The following is a 17,823-nucleotide window of genomic DNA, read 5'->3' as shown; positions in this document are numbered from 1 at the left end:
TGATAATATGTTATCAAAAGCTGGCCCAACGCCTACAACGAGAATGAGAAATATCAAAGGAATGTGTTAACCCAAGACAATATTCTTTTAACATTAAATTGATAAACAATTGTATTTAATTTTTGAAATATATACTCTTACTATTACCACTTTATTATATAAATTTTAATTTGTTCACAATCCATTTTTGTAGCCCTACTCTTACAACTCTATCTAGAAATATTGGTGTGGTCATCTGTGATGAGCATGACCTTAATGCTATATGTGTTTATACGGTAAATACAAACATTGTGTTCGCGTGGTAAGTATAGATGGTTATTTCTGACAAGAAAATGACAAAAGCATGTCAAGTGATATCAGTGTATAAAATGAATTTGTTATTTTTGTATTATTTTTGTAGAATGATTGTAATATATTTTTCTGTAATTTGCTATTATTGTATGTGTTTTTCAAATTTATTTATTTTTATTTTGCATGGATACATGTGCATTTGTATGTTTGTTTTTCTTATGTAGTTATAATTTGATGTTAGTAGTATTAATTGGTGTGTATTTTAATTTTAATTTTTTTTACATTGTAGAGTACTGATTATTGTGCATTATTTGATATTTAATTTTTTTATATTTGATTTGTTTGAAATTGTATAATATAGGCTGGTATTTAATTCTAGAATACATGCTGATATTATTATATTTAAATTTATTATAAATTCTTCACAAATTTCAATATAATACGTATAAATTATTTGTTACAAAAATTTCAGAGGATACCCTATTAAATTTTTGACTAAGTATTCACTTTTTGATCTTTTTTTATTTCATTAAAGTCATGACATAAAAAATGATCAAACGATTTTCAATTTAATGTATATAGGGCAACATGAGTTTATACGTGTCTGAGTTCAGTGCTTGATTATTTCGCATTCAAATTCAATATTCGATTTTTTTTTAATTGCACCGTGCCTGAAGGCACGAGTTATTCCAAGTATATATATATTACACCTGTAAGTGTAATATTACTATGTAAGTATAATATTAATCTCTAAAAATTAATTTATAATTTTTTTATAAAAAATGATATTTTTGTAAATTTTATTTATATTATTTAACATCATATTTATTTTAGTCTTTTTGTCAGTTTTGACAACTTATCAACTTTTACAAACCAAACACATAATTATTAACTGACAGTTTAAAAACACATTTATCTAAACACATTATAACTTAAACACTACATAACTTTTATGCTAACTGCTAATTAATTTAAAAGTTAATTAAAAAGGGTAAGCCAAACAGCCTCTTAATTGGCGAATAATAGGCCAATTTTGTAGGGACACGATGGCTGTTGGACCCCACCAGATCTGCCCAAGTTCATTTTTCTATCCCATTAGGCCGCAACGGCGGATCATCATCAATAATGGGCTACTGATTATCGAGCCTGTTGGACCCAATTGGCCGACCGCCCCCTCTAAATTCATTGCCCGCACAGCCCAAGTCTTCATTTGGATCCCCAATAGAGCATTGGTCGACCCACCCACAGCTCTCATGCATGGGCTAGAACATGAAAAGCCCACTTCACCATTAGCCTATTTTAAGTAGTTGTTAAAAGAAATACAACATTGTAACTTACTCTAAACCCAAACTTTGAAAGAGAAAACTGAGCTTTCCTATTTATAAAATTTCAGTAACTTATTTAGCTTATTTTAAAGTTTAGAGGCCAATTTGGCACGTCACACTTTTATAAATATTTTTTTATAAAAAAAATATAAAGTGCCAAATTGGCTAAATAAACCATTAAATTTTCATAAACAATATTACATTAACCAACCATCAATTATTGATGGCGTTATAAATTTAAACCATCTAATAGTGTTAAACCAAAAACTTAAGTTGCGTTCTCTTTGTTATTTTTAAATCATTTTTAGTTTTTAATTTTCTAAAATAATGAAAACACGTTCTCTTTTATGTTTTTAAAAATATATTTTTAAAAATAAAAAAATTATAAAAAAAATTCAAAATAACAAAAACTTATTTTGAGTGTTTTCATTCAAAACAAACTCTAAAGTCAAAACACATTTATTTATTTATTTATTCATATTTTATTATTGTAATGGAAAAAAATATTACAAAATTCATTAACTTTAAAATATATATATTTTTAATAATATATTAACATTTAAATATTTTTAATTTATTGAATAATCAAATTTATTAAATAAAATATCATTAAAAATTATTTTCAAAATTTCAAAAAGAATGTATTTTCTAATTTTATGTTTTAGGAAATAGTTTTTCAAAATGACAAAAATAGTGCGTTTTTAATTTTCTAAAAACAGACTACCAAAACAAAAAACTGAAAATAAATTCAAAACTTAAAATTAAAAATCAAAAAATAAAGAAAACACAGTTTTAATGGTTGGCTAACATGGGGCAATTTACGCTTATTTGCTCCATTTTAAAGTTCAATGGTCAATTTGGGCCTAATGTCAAAATATAGTGATTAATTTGACATTTTTGTCTTATTTTTCTACTTAATCTCAATTAGAGATGTGGAATGCTCAATTTGTTTTTCAAATCAAAGCACTATTGATTTCTGGTACTTTTATCTTCATATATTGAATTGTAATAACTTATAAATTTATTTTAAGAGTTTCTAAAAATTTATGGTTAGACTATCCAAAAAGTCTTTTCTTTTTCCTCTAAACAAGGTATTTTGAAATTATTTAAAAATTTAAATTTCTTAATATGATTTATAAATTAAATTAGTGTGCATACACGCAAAGACATTGTCTTTATAAACTAAACCAAGAAAGGCGAAACCACTATAGGCAAACAATTAGATAGTGTTTGGTATAAAAAAAGTTTTTGAATTTCTAGGAATGTTAGGTTAAGAATCTATATTTTTATATTTGGTATAACTTTCTTAGAAAAGAATCTTGAAAAAATAGTATTATTAATATTTATTTTTAATCAATTTTCTCACAAAAAAAATTCTATGGGAGATTGTGAATCTTAGATTTCCATGGATTGAGGAAAGTTTTTAACAAATAAAAAGACTAAAACACTCATTACCCTCTTATAACCCATAATCATTTCACGATTATTTTTACTATGACTTTTTTCTTGTCATGCTCCTCGCATGCTGTAACCCTCACAACTTCATTCGTTGTTGCTCGCAAAAAGGATTGTCTCGGCAAGTTCAATTGAATATTTTGTATATAAAATTCTTTAAAAATAATTAAAGTAGATATTCATACAAATATATATATTGTGCATGTATATACACACACATATATACAAAATCTATAAAAAAATATGACGTTTTTTTATTTCCTAAAGAGGTTGTGGCTCCTAATATTTTATATACTAGAAAGAATTTATCATTTTTAAATAAAAAATTAAATAAGAGTAATTTTGAAAAAATAACATGAATATTGCATTTAAACCAAATATAAGAATGTTAAGATTCTAAAAACAAATACCCAGCATCACTGAAAATGTTTAAAACTAACCAAAAATAAAATTACATAAATTATGATAATAAAAAATTTCCAATAATATTATCAAGAATCTAAAAACTTCTCTTGCACCAAACGTCTCGTTAAAAAAATAACAATCCAAGTGAATTTAGAAAAATAAATAATGAAAGTGAACGGTAAAACGAAAAAAGTTTTGAAAACAAGATATAAATTATAAGAGTTGACAAATGAGAAATTTTTTAAAAAAAAATTAAATTATGACGTAAAAACACACTCTAGAAAGAAAAAAAAATCATACATGATATTTAACTAATTCACATAGATAATGGAATGTTTTTCATCCCCATTTGTGTATTACATCTTTTTATTTTATTTTTGACCCTATTCTCATCTATTACTCTATTGGATCCTCTTGACTTAAATAATAAAAATTGAAGATAATTTGATTATTTTTTTTTTTTATATCAACAGGAGCTTATTTGAATAAGCTATATTGGAAGAGTTTACAAGTTAAGTTACTTGTAACTTATAAGTTATTCTTATCAATTTTCAAAATAAATTATTAAAAAAGTTTATAAACTAAATAACTATAGGTAGAATTGTAAAATTATGAGAGGCCACTATTATTTATCAAATATGTCTGCCCACGAATATAATTCAGCAGTTAAATGCGTGCACAAGTTACTCCCAAAGAAATTTTGGACTATATATTACTATATAGTCAGTTATAGGTTTCGTGATTTAACTTTTTTGCAGAAATTTTGGGACTGAGCTGCGAGGGCTTCCGGGACGAGGAATTTCATCTTTTGCTCCCAAAGATCAAATATGTTTTTATTATTTTATTAAAATTAAAGAATATTTAATATAATTTATACTTAATTCGCATATATATATATATTTAAAATTTAAAATCTGAACAGTTGCAACAAGTATTATAATTTCTCAAAACTCAATTTGTTATGCATTTAAATTTTATCTATATTAATAGTTTGTTATAATTTATTTAAAAATGCCTTATAATATATCTGTAAAGTTTTATTAGCCCTTTTTAAGATTATATATATATATATATTATCCTTTCCTTGTTATAAATAAATACAAGTTTAATGACTACTTTATTATAAATTAGAGCCATGACCTATGAACAATTGTTGTTATGGGATTGGTTGGGAAAAAGAGTTGATGGACCGGCGGGGCAGGGGGCTTCTGTGGCGTTGACGACCAATGACGACTATACATTGCAGAATCTAAACCCGAAGAGACTGCCATTCTATTGTGGAGAAACTGAAAATATTTGATTTCTTTGAGATTCCAAATCCCTAATTTGACAATTGGCCTGCCGTGCTGACAAACCCGAATCCTATTCCACGGTTCCTGAGAATACAACTGAGCCCTAACCCCAAGCTTGTCGATGGAAGTCGAAGCTTTGCCCTCCTGAATTCTTCGTGGTTACGATTCATTTGGTCGGGGATGAGGGATTCAAGCCCTAAATTGTTCAATTCGATAAACCCACGCCAATCATCCCCAATGATGTCCCCTTTACCGTCAATTATCATGAATTTCTCTGCACCGCCGACACCGTCCAGCGACGACGGGGATCTCGAGGCAGCCTGGTACGGAAACATACAGTACCTGCTCAACATATCCGCAATCGGCGCCCTCACATGCGTCCTCGTCTTTCTCTTCGTCAAGCTCCGCTCCGATCACCGCCGCATGCCAGGGCCGGCCGCCATCGCTTCCAAGCTCCTCGCCGTGTGGCACGCCTCCAGCCGCGAGATCGCCCGCCACTGCGGCGCCGACGCCGCCCAGTTCCTCCTCATCGAGGGAGGAAGCTGCGCCGTCCTTCTGCCTATTGCGGTTCTCTCTTTGTCTGTCATACTTCCGCTCAATCTCTACGGCGGCGGCGCTCCGATGGATGACCAGTTTTCCAAGACTACCGTTAATCACATCACAAAAGGTTCGCCTTTACTTTGGGTCCACTTTTTGTTTGTTGTCATCGTTGTTGTTTTGGCGCATTTCGGTATAAATGCAATTGAAGAGCGGTTGAGAATTACTAGGTTTAGAGATGGTTATGGAAACCCCAGTGATCCCGGTGCGAGTTCAACTGCTATTTTTACTGTAATGGTACATGGAGTGCCGAAAACTTTAGGGTTTGATAAGACTCCTTTATTGGAGTATTTCCAGCATAAGTATCCAGGAAAAGTGTATCGGGTGATTGTACCGATGGATTTGTGTGCTTTGGATGATTTAGCTACGGAGTTGGTTAAAGTTAGGGATGAGATTTCCAAATTGGTGGCAAGGATTGAATCTCGGGTCTCAACGGTTGAATTTGAAGACAGTGAAGATGGATATTCTTCAGGGGGACTGTGGAACGGGGCAAGGTGGTTGCGGAGAAGAGTTAGGGTTTGCTGGGATCAGGTTCTTGGTGAATTGGGCTTTACTGATGAAGATAAGTTACGAAAATTGCAGGAGCTGAGAGCTGATTTGGAGACTGAAATGGCTGCATACAAGGAATGCCGAGCGAAGGGGGCCGGAGTGGCTTTTGTGGTATTTAAGGATGTGTATACTGCCAATAAGGCTGTTCAGGATCTCCGCTATGAGAAGAAGAGGCAGATCGGCAAGTTCTTCTCTGTCATGGAGTTGCACCTGCAGAGGAACCAATGGAAAGTGGAGCGTGCTCCACTGGCGACTGATATATACTGGAACCATTTGGGCTCCTCAAAGTTTTCACTGAAACTTCGGAGAGTGTTTGTGAACACGTGCCTACTGTTGATGCTTTTGTTTTGCAGTTCTCCTCTGGCTGTGATTACTGCCATCAAGAGTGCTGGGCGCATTATCAATGCTGAAGCAATGGATAGCGCTCAAATGTGGTTGGCCTGGGTGCAGAGCTCAAGCTGGCTTGCAAGTATAATCTTCCAGTTCCTTCCCAATGTTCTTATTTTTGTGAGTATGTATGTGATAATACCATCAGCTTTGTCTTATCTCTCAAAGCTTGAACGGCACCTTACTGTATCAAGGGAGCAAAGAGCAGCACTTATAAAGATGGTTTGCTTCTTCCTAGTGAATCTCATTTTTCTGAGGGCACTGGTTGAATCCTCGCTAGAGGGTGCAATCTTAAGAATGGGTCGCTGTTACTTGGATGGAGAAGATTGCAAAAAGATTGAACAGTACATGAGTGCGTCATTCTTGTCAAAATCATGCCTCTCATCTCTTGCATTTCTAATAACATGTACTTTCTTGGGAATATCTTTTGATCTTTTGGCTCCTATACCTTGGATAAAAAGGAAGCTTCAGAAGTTCTGGAAAAATGACATGCTCCAGCTAGTACCAGAACAAAGTGAGGATTATGTATTAGAAAATCAAGATCTAGAGAGACCACTTATGCGTGAAGGAGCATTCGACACTACGTTTGCCGGCAATGGTGTACCACCTGCTGCGAATCTCAGCGAGATAGATTTACCCGGAGAAATTCTTTCTGAATATCCAATCAGCAGAACCTCACCAGTGCCAAGGCAAACATTTGATTTTGCACAGTATTATGCATTCAATCTGACAATATTTGCCCTGACCCTGATGTATTCTTCCTTTTCGCCTCTTGTGGTTCCTGTTGGTGCATTTTATTTTGGGTATAGATACGTGGTTGACAAGTACAACTTTCTATTTGTATATCGGGTGCGAGGTTTTCCTGCTGGCAATGATGGGAGGTTGATGGATACAGTGTTGTGTATCATGCGGTTCTGCATCGACCTGTTTCTTCTTTCGACGCTCTTGTTCTTTTCAGTTAAAGGAGATTCCACTAAGCTGCAAGCGATATTGACGCTTGGGTTGTTGGTGATATATAAACTGCTGCCGTCTGATGATGATAGCGTTCAACCAGCTCTGTTGCAAGGCATTCAGACTATTGACAATATTGTAGATGGACCAATAGATTATGAGGTTTTCTCACAACCCAAATTTGAATGGGATACCGTTTGATCATTTATGCTTCCAATGTTTTTGTTCGTGATTATCATGTAGAATTAATTGTATCTGGTAGCCTTTCTGTGTGTGTATATATGCATACAATCAGGAGTTCAGTCTTCATCTTGTAGATCTTTCTTCTTTTCGGTGAGGATTCTCAAATGAGAATGAATTTGAACTTACACATAATTGCACTTGATGAATTGGGTGCTGTTTTTACTTGAATTTTGCTAAATTGGAGTATGCTTCAGAGTCAGTCCTGTTTTCTCATGCATGAATTTTACTTGTTTGATAGATTGCTATTTATTCTTCAGACCGGGCAATCAACTGCACATATTTGCCTTTATTCCATCAACTATTCCATTGTTTGTTTTGTCAAAAAAACTACGAATTTAACCAAACACCAAATGGTCTTCAAATTAATTTGTGGAAGGGCGGGCTTCTTCCTCAAACGAGAGAAATCTGTCTCTGATTTGAGTTTGTCAATGATGTAACTCAAATTGCAGTAATTTGAGTTAATTGATTTTGAGTGAATTATATACTTCACATCTTGTTCTTAAAAAAATGGAGTAATATGAGAATCAGTTAGCAATCTAAGCGGCCGAACCCGTCTAGTTCTGAAAAGTGAAAACCATATATGCAAGGCTAATTAAACTTTGTAAGACTTAGTTTAAATTATTATAATATATGTTTTGCCATACAGTAGCTTAGTTAACTTGGAACATCCCTTGAACAATGTGGGCTGAGTCTTCTTTTGCTGGTTTTCTTTTCTAAATTTACCCAAGGGTTGTCATACATGATGCATGCCATATTGCACGCCCATTCAAAGACAAACAAACTCAGACACCTTTGATTGTAAGTTATATATGTATATCATTTTTATTTTTTATAACAACATAATCTATTTTTAATGTAAAAAAGGAAAAAAAAAAGAAGAGAAAGTTAAAATTCCACGTGTAAAAGTGTTTTTCTCGTGAATAATTTTATAATAAGAAAAGTTTATAATGATGTTAAAAGTATTTAACTAAAAAGATTCCCACACGTAACTCGTGACAGATGGCTAGTGATGAGAATTGTGACGAAACGAGAAGGGCACCAAAAATGAAAATCGGTGCAAATGCGTGGCCATTGTCTCGTGATAATTGCCCTACGACAAAAAAAATGATGTCAAGGAATTTGTTTAATTTATTTTGTTTGTTGCAAAGTAATACACAACATTCACAAGCAAGCAAGCATAAAAGGGAGAAGAAAATTTCAATAGTGCAAAGAGAAAGTTACATGGACGAAATGAAATGTAGGCAAGTAGAGGCCGGAGTGAAGCTAGGGAACCACAGCCGACCAGTCAAACCTCGCCCTGCTACCATATTTAGCCAAGCAATTCCGACTTCTCCTTCACTTCCACTCCATCTTCAATCAAATATGGCTTCTGCGACAAGTAATCCTCTCTCTCTGTCAAGTGTGTGGCTCCTGTTCAAATTAACTGCGAATGCACTTTGGTCACAAGTAGTTAAATAGAATACCTCAAGTTTCTCCCTTCCTACTTCGATTTGCAAGAGAAATGCATTGTTTAGCAATGAGGAGCAATTTTGTTGAAACAGGCCAAGAGACGACGTCCAAGCTTGGATTCCAGCGCAGTGATCTGCTCGTTTGTCCAAAGCCTCGCCATCTCGCGTCCGCCATTCCTGAATTTCTCAAGCCTCTCAGGTGTGGCAAACGCCGGTTTCTTCCTCCTCTTTGCGTTAATTGATTCTCGATCGATTCCTATTTTGCTTTCATAATCAACAACTCATTTGTATTGTGCTCATTTATGCCATCAGCCAACTCAATACCGATACCGACGAAAAAAGGGAGGTTCTCAACCTGACTGCTGAAAAGGTTTGATTCAAAAGCCTAGCGATCGATTTCCCAAACAACTTCTTCGTGATATGATTTTCGTTGATTTGATTGATAACTATGCTCAATGCAGGCTGTCGATGGACGAGACTCTCCATTCACGATTTACGCGGGATCTCCCCCAGGCAGAACAGGGAATCCTCTGATCCATGATGTGCGGTTCATTCGTCAGATGGAGGTTTTTTCGCCGTTTACGCGGACGAAGCTCTCGGACAAATTCGGCGTCACATCTGCCTCTCCGTTCTGAGATCCAGAAGATGAGAGTATCCTCATGATGGAGTTTTACTGCAACGAAAGAACTGCCATATTTGAGGTTGTTTTTGTAGAAAGTGTACTGCTGCTTTGTGTAAGCTTCTTAATTTGTATATAACTGAGATAAATGCAGTCGATCTGTGTTAAAAATTATTGGTTTCTTTCTGATCTCTTGAATTCTTCTTCTTGGTTCGCGATTCGCCTCAAACAGGGGACGATACATACATACATACATACATATGCGTGTGTATATATATTTATTTATATTTACTTGCATAAATTAAATCGTATCAACATCAAATTCTGCACTTGTTTTTACGTGTATTACTATTTTCTTTTCACTTTTATTATTAAAACAGGCTATTTCACCAATTTTATCAAGATATTGGCCTGAGATGAAATTTTGGATAAAATGCAGGCTGAAAGTGTACTTTTTTTGAAAATTTCTGATAATGACTCGAACTCGAAGAGTGTTTTGATTTGAAATCTGAGCTCGAAAACAAACCAACTTCTTCAACGGTCAAATGGAGATAGCGACTGCCTGACGAGCCATCCTTCTGCCCCTCCCTCCTCTGAAATTTTTGCTTAATTCGTGAAAAGTCTAGGGTTTCAAATTCCACTTCTTTTGATTGTCTCAGAGATCAAATCCGAAGTGAAAAAATTTGTAAATGAAATATTTCAGTGTCTTCTTGATCCTATTGCTCTCGCTTTTGGGGTTTCCCAGCGGCAATGGCCGCATTTTTACCCTAGAAATGCATCACCGGTTCTCGGAACGAGTCAAGAAATGGTCCGAGGCCGCCAGGAACTATTTTCGGGCCGGAAATTGGCCGGTGAGGGGAAGTATTGAGTACTACGCCCAATTGGCCGGCCATGATCGGCTGCTCCGCTTCCGCCGAATCTCCGAATCCGATGCACCGCTCACCTTCTCTGACGGAAACTCCACTTTCCGCATCAACTCCTTGGGATTGTACGTCCTGTTTTATCTTTTTCTTTCTTTTCCCTTTCTAGAATGCTGTTTTAGTATCTAAACGTCTTCTTGATTTAAGATTCCTTGCTTTCTTATTGTTTTTTTTTTCTTTTTTCTTTATGATTTTTTAGTTTGCATTATACGACTGTAACATTGGGGACGCCAGGCTTGAAGTTTCTGGTGGCGCTTGACACTGGGAGTGACCTTTTCTGGGTGCCCTGTGATTGCAGCAAATGTGCTCCCACTGAAGGCACGCCTTATAGCTCTGTATGTCCATCTATTGTTGTTGCCTCTTGTGGTGATCTTTTGGGCTATTGGCGTAGTTTCTTGTTGTTCAATTTTCACCGGTGGGCTCTGGAGTCCTAGCATCTTGCCATGAGGAAATGGTCACGGTCGTTATAAAGCTCTAGTTTCGTAATCCAAGGCATTGACTGTTGTAACCAGGATTATTGTTGAGTTGAGTACATGACAAGGGATCAAATGTTCGTTAAGATGGTGACCTCATCTAGTTTACAGGTGGTTAAGGTATGGGCATCAGGAAGTAGTGTGCATTCAGAGTTTAGTTCATCTCTAAACTTGAAGCAGCAACAACAACAATCAGAAGCCTTAATCCCACAAGATCTTAGTAGCCTCCTTTTGCTTCTCTCTTATGTCCTCCAAAATTTTCTTTAGCAAAATGATTTGTGAAGTTCCAAGAGCTGCCGAAACATACTCAGCCTCAGCAGAAGACTGAGCAACTGATTACTGCTTCTTTGAGGACCGTGAAAATACTCATGAACCCAATGAGAAAACATAATCCGAGGTGCTTTTCATGCCATCTGTACAACTGGCCCAGCCAATATCACAATTGTCAATCAACTTGGACTCTAAATTCCTGCCATATTTGATTCCATAGCCAATGGTACATTGAATGCACCTTAACTCCCTTTTTGCAACTCCAAAGTGAATGTGGCAGGGATCATTCATGAATCTTGAAAATAAACTTGCTGGAAACATGATATCAGGCCTTGTAGCAGTGAGATAAAAGGAAGTTCCCAACCAAACTTCTAAAAGAGCTGCATATACCTTCTTCGCTCCATCTTCATTCTCCAATTTCTCATTCATGACCAAGGGTGCTTCAATTGATTTGCAGCCATACATCCTAAACTTCTTTAAGAATCTTCTTGGCATAGTTCTCTTGGAAAATGAAGACTCCACTTTCATCTTGGTGAATTTCCATACCAAAGAAATGGTGCAACATACCCATATCGCTCTTTTCATATTTCTTAATCATCTCTTTCTTGAAACTAGAGAGGTGGCCGGTGCTATGCACATGCAAAAAAATAAAGTGAAAATTCATTAGGTGGCATTTGACAGTAACTATTCAATTTTAATTTTTTTTAGGCAAAGTTTTAGCAAAATGAGTTTTGGTATAGTGGTAAAGTTGTTCCGAAACTTGGTTATTGTTCAAAGGTCTTGAGTTCAAATGTTCTTAACTTAGATAAGTTTTGCTTTTTAAGCAAAATACATAAAGGGTATTTTAGGAGAATACTTTATTGGCAGGTTATAACACCAAAACTTGGTGTTTGCTTATATAACAGCATAGATGTTCAACCAATTTGTTATCGTTATTGAGAACACCAAACCATCAACATAGAAAGAAACAATAAAAACACTGGCTTTACATTGATGCTTGATGTACAAAGTAGGTTCACTTTTACTTCTTCTGAGAATCTGAACCCCTTTCCTTTAAAGTAGTTCTTAATTTGGCTATACCAGGCTCTAGGAGCTTGCTTCAGCCCATACAAAGCTTTCTAGACCTTGTACACTTTGTCTTCATCACCTTGAATTTCAAAACCTCGTGGTTGTTCTGCACACACTTCTTCCAATTCTTTATTCAAGAAGAATGATTGGACATCAAGTTGGTATAGCAACCAGCCTTTGTGAGTGCTAGTCAAACAAGTGCCCTAAGAGTGTCAAAACGAGCTACTGGAGCAAATGTTTCATTAAAGTCAATTATGAACCATTCAAGATAGTCTTTTTCAACCAATTTTGACTCACTTCTTTGCACTGAACGGTTAGAATTATGTTTTACCTTGTATACCACTTCAGACCAATCACATCTTTGTCTGTTGACCTATCAACAAGCTGCCAATTCTGATTTTTCTCAATAACATCAATTTCCTCTTGCATGGCTTTTCTCCAAGCTTCCTCCATGGCTTCTTCACAATTTTCTGGTTCTACAACACAATAGTTCCATCTATCATATACATCACTCAAACTCCTTATTTTCCTTGGAGTTGAGCTTGTTGAAGTGTGTTTAAGCTTGAAAAGGATGATGTGAGGCTGATTCTTCTTATTTTCATCTTCCTGGTGAGTAGTGTTGTAAATAGAACATTCCAGCACATTAATATTAGCCATCAACATAGAGAATTGCAATGTCAGTGTCTTAATGTTTGTCCATGTCCCATAATGGTATATACTATTTGAGGAGTCTGTCACAAGTTAATTGTGGTTGAGAATGCACTTTGTCATTTAAAGTGTTTTGTTTAATTATCTGGTAAAACTGTTCTTGTCACATACTTGACTTGACTTCTGAGAGCCCTGATAGCTGTGAGAATCACAAGCAATGGGGACCAGTTTTCTTCTTCCCTTTGTTTGCAAATAGGTCCAAAGGGGAAAAATCACCTAATCAGGGATATGTATTGCCCTTTTTCTTCCTCTCCAACAACAATAAAGAAAAAAATGCAATATTTTGTTCCTAATACAAGTACCAAGGTGAGTGGAGTTCATCCATGAGGAGAGAATCTAATAAAAGGGAGTAGGAAGGACCCAAAATTCTAATGCATGCGTTGAAAGAAGGCTCATTTAAATGTACTTAGGGTCTACCAAGTCTACATGGCCAGAGATGTGTGTACTTTTCTATGACGCTGTCTAATTGCATGTGATCAATGGTTGGCAGGAAAAGGCCAATGGTTTTAAGAAGGGAAAGATAGATATTGATGTCCTTTTGCATATAATAAAATATTTGACAAGATTGTTGGTGTACCTGAGGATAGATTTACTGAAGGTTGGAAAAAGAAACATTAAATGAAGAAAGAACTTACACTAAATTAATACATGACTGAATTCACCAATGTATGCCTTTCTGGCTGATAGAGGGGCAAGACATGAGCATTGATAAATAGTAATGCGTTTGAGTTTGCCAAACCCACAGAGAATTCATTTTTTTTTTTGTTGTTTCCATTATTGAATTTGTTTTTAACTTATGCATATGTCCTGAACTGAATTATCCAATTATGGTAGGATTTTGAACTTGGCATATACAATCCTAATGGATCATCAACAAGCAAAAAAGTCACTTGCAACAATAATCTGTGCACACAGCATGATAGATGCTCTGGAACCTTCGCCCATTGCCCTTATACGGTATCCTATATTTCATCTGCAACTTCAACTTCAGGGATCTTGGTGGAGGATATTCTGCACTTGGAGACAGAAGATAGTGATCAAGAATTTGTTGAGGCATACATCATATTTGGGTCAGTTACCTTTTTTGTCTGACTAATTTGGGGATTTTATTGCTATAATGCTCGAGTTCTTTTACTTTTCTCTGATTCTGAAATTTGGCCCTCTCATATTAATGAGTACAACACGAAGCACATTCAAGATATTTAATATGAGCATGTCTCAATTGGTGTCCTGGCCCCTGAGCTGTGCATACCAAACCATTTTGCATATCCAATATGAGATAAAGGAGCAATTGAACTCTGTAGGTGCGGACAGGTTCAAACTGGTTCATTTCTAGATGTGGCAGCTCCAAATGGTTTATTCGGGCTTGGATTGGAGAAGATATCAGTTCCTAGCATTTTATCCAGCAAAGGTTATACAGCAGATTCTTTCTCTATGTGCTTTGGGCATGATGGGACTGGAAGGATTAGTTTTGGGGATAAAGGTAGCCCCGACCAGGAAGAGACCCCATTTCATATGAACCCAAAGCAGTAAGTGGTAATTTCTCACTTATTTGGTGCTTAATTTTATCCATGGAGCCTATTTTTATACTTTGTAATTTGCTTGTTACCATTCTCATTTTATTTCTCTTGTCCAATTTCATTTTTTGCATTCCAACATATAATATATCTGTAACTGAAACTCGTGTGGGAACTACTTTCATCAACTTGGATCTGACAGCCCTCTTTGACTCTGGGACCTCTTTCACATATCTGGTTGACCCAGCTTATACAAGGCTCTCAGAGAGTGTAAGCACTCAACATGATGAAAATTAAGATTCTCTTCAAAGTGACCAGTTCTAGAACATAGAACTTTCTGTTCTTGATGCAGTTCCACTCCCAAATTCAAGATAGACGGCATCTACCTGATCCAATGATACCTTTTGAATATTGTTACAACATGAGGTAAAGGCAACTCTATTTGATATATCATCCATTTTCTAGCTCTTAAATATAATTTTGTTTGTCTTGATAATGACAGTCCAGATGCAAATACTAGTTTGATACCTACTGTGAGTCCAGTCATGAACGGTGGAGGCCAATATGTTGTCTACGATCCAATTATTATCATCTCCACACAGGTAAAATTTTCCCAAGAATATGTGTCAATAAAATCTTCCGTTATGTTTATTATTCTTCTGCTCAAGGAAACATATTTTTGACTAATTATCGCAGCATGAATTTGTGTATTGCCTGGCTATTATCAAGAGTGCAGAACTCAATATAATTGGACGTAAGTCTTCTTCCAAGTTATTCTTTATAAAAGTTATCATGTCTACCGTGTACAGATGGTAGGCAAGATGGGTATCGAGCAGGAAAGTTTTTAATTCTTGCAAGTGCATGAATGCCAGGGACCTGAAGTCCTACTCAAACCTTGGATTTCAAAATAATTAATTTGGCTTTTGGGGTGTAAGCTAATTTGAAGATGAAGGGTCCAGTCCAGCTTTATGGTTGGCTACTTTCAGTAGTTTCTCCATCAACTTCAAGAGTTGCCTTGATTTAATTTAAGTTTCCCTGTTTCCAAGTTTTTGTTATCTGGACATACTAGTGCAACTTGATTGTGGTAAAGTCAACTTTTGGTTTCCATGGACATGAAATTGAAGTTTGTCTGACCTTGGCACTTGTTTATTAGTATATTTGGAAGTTGGAAAACACACATTGAAAAAATCCACGTTTTCATAGGCTTAATTTTAAAAACTGAATCATACAAGCTTTTGGTATAATTGATGTTTCTGTTTTCTTGTGTTAAAAATCCTGGGATTCGGAATGCCTGGTGCTCCATATTTGTAGAAAATGCTAATCAGTATACCCATCTTGGATGAAGAAACAACTAGAGTAGCTCTTTGAACTCTCAATAGAAGATCTAAACTCAACTACTCAAAAGTTATCTGTTCCATTTGTTTGTGCACTGCAATTGCTTATTCACTGATTATAAATGTTGTTACAGAAAACTTTATGACTGGATACCGCATTGTATTTGACAGAGAAAAGTTCATCCTTGGCTGGAAGAAGTCGGACTGTGAGTATTCCTGTTCCTTTCAAGTAATTAAAACCCCTAAGATCTTGTGCATAGAACTTAAAATTAAATTCTAATTGATCTGTTTGGCCCTTATCCAGGTTATGACATTGAGTATCCTATTGCAGCAGAGTCCTGCAACTCCAGGGATACTGATGTTGCTGCTGAACAAGGTAATTATCGGACTCCAATATCAAGAGCAGAAAACAGAAGTTTTCAAACTTCAGTTGCATCACCTTCTCTCAGAGGTCATGCTTCTGATCTGGCCTGCTGTTTCCTTGAACTTTTCTTCATTACTGTCTCTCTTTTCTTGCTGATCTAGCATCCTTATTTTAACAAATCAGTTGCAGTCACATATAGCACTAGTTTTTAGTTCATCCCTTCTTCATCGACCAAAAACCATCTTTACCCCATGCCAACTTAGGGGTAAAATTTGGGTAGCCACCGCCCAGAATATGTTTTGGTTCCGGCTGCATGTTGTATATAAGCAGGCAGTTACACAATAAGACGTCACCATATCACCATTCTCTGTTCACTCCTTGTTTGTTGTGTTTGGCCACGACGTGATCCATCAAATGAAGGATACGCGTAATTTGTTGAGTCAAGTCCAACTCCTTGTTGGACCCCCCGCATGTTCTTGTAACCTTTTTGCATCATGCTGTTTATGTTTAGGAACGGGAACTAGTACTTTTGCCATTCACTTGAATTTCTATGAGCAAAGTGGGAAAATTATTAACTGTTCCTTTCAGATTGAGCCGTGCAAAGACAGAAACCTAAATGAGATATAATTCATTCAGGAGTTTAGTCTAGATCTGATTGTATACTTGGAAGTTTTGGGTTTGAATGGTTCGCATCCAATGCACCTGGAACATCTTTTATATCAATAATTAGTGAACATTTTTGCTGGAATTGGAGTTTGTTTACTCTATAGAGGGGAAGGATCCAATGCAATTATACTTTTAGAGAGATTTCTCATCTTTTAAAAGCAAAATCTAACATTATAGTTACATATGGGGGGCTTCAAGGCCTCCTTCCTATTCACAGCCTTCGGTTCTCTTTTCCCCCTATTTCCAAAAGCAATGCTTGCTTATATTTTCGTACTTTCCTCGGAATATTTTAAGTTTGCAATAAGAAAGTGTAACAGGGAAGTAATGGACTGAGCTCTTAATATTTTCGTATTACCAGGCATGATTTTGTTTTTATTTTCTCCAAAAAAAGAATAAAAATATCAAAATAAACAAAAAATGGAATAAACATTTTTATATTTCCTCTTAGCTTGACTCCAAAACTTCATATTTTCTTTTTTGTTATATTATAAATAATTCACTTCCTATTTTGATTTTGTTTGCTCTAACCACACTTTCTATTCTCCTTTCTACTCCCTATTTTATTTATTAATAAACTTTAATTATATTTTACCTTACTTATAATTTTCACTACTATAAAAATTTATTATTTATTTTATAATTTAATAATAAATATTACAATATACAAAATTAATAATTAAATACACAAATAAAAATTAATAATCTAATACCCGCATACACAATATCAATAATCAAATATACAAATCAATAACTAAATACATAAATATACAATATCACTCATCCAATATACAAATAAAAAAAAAATTAAAATCACAAACTCAAATATATGGAAGACGATGAACAGCACGTCGTTGCTTGTTCTGCTTGTCATTGTGAGATCTGGTGATTGTCGCCTTGATTTACGTTTTCGTCACATCTGCAACTTCTCTTCTCTAGATCTG

General features: G+C 35.2%; 3 protein-coding genes across 3 annotated transcripts; all 3 read left to right on the top strand.

Annotated features, from left to right (window-relative positions):
* The first annotated feature begins 4,661 nt into the window (after positions 1 to 4,661).
* LOC127804911 (CSC1-like protein At4g35870) lies at positions 4,662 to 7,663 on the top strand. Its single transcript, XM_052342009.1, has one exon. The coding sequence runs from the start codon at positions 4,949 to 4,951 to the stop codon at positions 7,451 to 7,453; it is 2,505 nt and encodes an 834-aa protein (XP_052197969.1). The 5' UTR covers positions 4,662 to 4,948; the 3' UTR covers positions 7,454 to 7,663.
* A 1,112-nt stretch (positions 7,664 to 8,775) lies between these two features.
* LOC127804987 (uncharacterized) lies at positions 8,776 to 9,736 on the top strand. The gene is made up of 3 exons (XM_052342131.1): positions 8,776 to 9,142; positions 9,256 to 9,313; positions 9,405 to 9,736. The coding sequence occupies exons 1-3, from the start codon at positions 8,997 to 8,999 to the stop codon at positions 9,576 to 9,578; spliced, it is 378 nt and encodes a 125-aa protein (XP_052198091.1). The 5' UTR covers positions 8,776 to 8,996; the 3' UTR covers positions 9,579 to 9,736.
* A 301-nt stretch (positions 9,737 to 10,037) lies between these two features.
* LOC127803268 (aspartyl protease family protein 1-like) lies at positions 10,038 to 17,219 on the top strand. Its single transcript, XM_052339371.1, has 10 exons — positions 10,038 to 10,550; positions 10,682 to 10,817; positions 13,836 to 14,071; positions 14,306 to 14,530; positions 14,653 to 14,788; positions 14,871 to 14,944; positions 15,021 to 15,120; positions 15,215 to 15,272; positions 15,987 to 16,058; positions 16,157 to 17,219. Exons 1-10 carry the CDS (start codon positions 10,252 to 10,254, stop codon positions 16,375 to 16,377), a joined length of 1,557 nt encoding a protein of 518 aa, XP_052195331.1. The 5' UTR covers positions 10,038 to 10,251; the 3' UTR covers positions 16,378 to 17,219.
* Positions 17,220 to 17,823: the final 604 nt, after the last annotated feature.

The sequence above is a fragment of the Diospyros lotus genome, chromosome 6 (genome assembly GCF_014633365.1).
Source record: "Diospyros lotus cultivar Yz01 chromosome 6, ASM1463336v1, whole genome shotgun sequence".
NCBI lineage: Eukaryota > Viridiplantae > Streptophyta > Magnoliopsida > Ericales > Ebenaceae > Diospyros > Diospyros lotus.
Note: the sequence above shows the minus strand (reverse complement) of the source record. Positions and strands in the feature narration are given on the sequence as shown.

Excerpts from the sequence above, each read along its gene's own strand:
- LOC127804987 (XM_052342131.1), top strand. The coding sequence starts at position 8,997 with ATGCATTGTTTAGCAATGAGGAGCAATTTTGTTGAAACAGGCCAAGAG. Across the intron at positions 9,143-9,255 it reads GAATTTCTCAAGCCTCTCAG|CCAACTCAATACCGATACCG; the intron begins GTGTGGCAAACG and ends TTATGCCATCAG. Across the intron at positions 9,314-9,404 it reads TCAACCTGACTGCTGAAAAG|GCTGTCGATGGACGAGACTC; the intron begins GTTTGATTCAAA and ends TGCTCAATGCAG.
- LOC127803268 (XM_052339371.1), top strand. The coding sequence starts at position 10,252 with ATGAAATATTTCAGTGTCTTCTTGATCCTATTGCTCTCGCTTTTGGGG. Across the intron at positions 14,072-14,305 it reads GAGGCATACATCATATTTGG|GTGCGGACAGGTTCAAACTG; the intron begins GTCAGTTACCTT and ends TGAACTCTGTAG. Across the intron at positions 16,059-16,156 it reads TGGCTGGAAGAAGTCGGACT|GTTATGACATTGAGTATCCT; the intron begins GTGAGTATTCCT and ends GCCCTTATCCAG.
- LOC127804911 (XM_052342009.1), top strand. The coding sequence starts at position 4,949 with ATGAGGGATTCAAGCCCTAAATTGTTCAATTCGATAAACCCACGCCAA.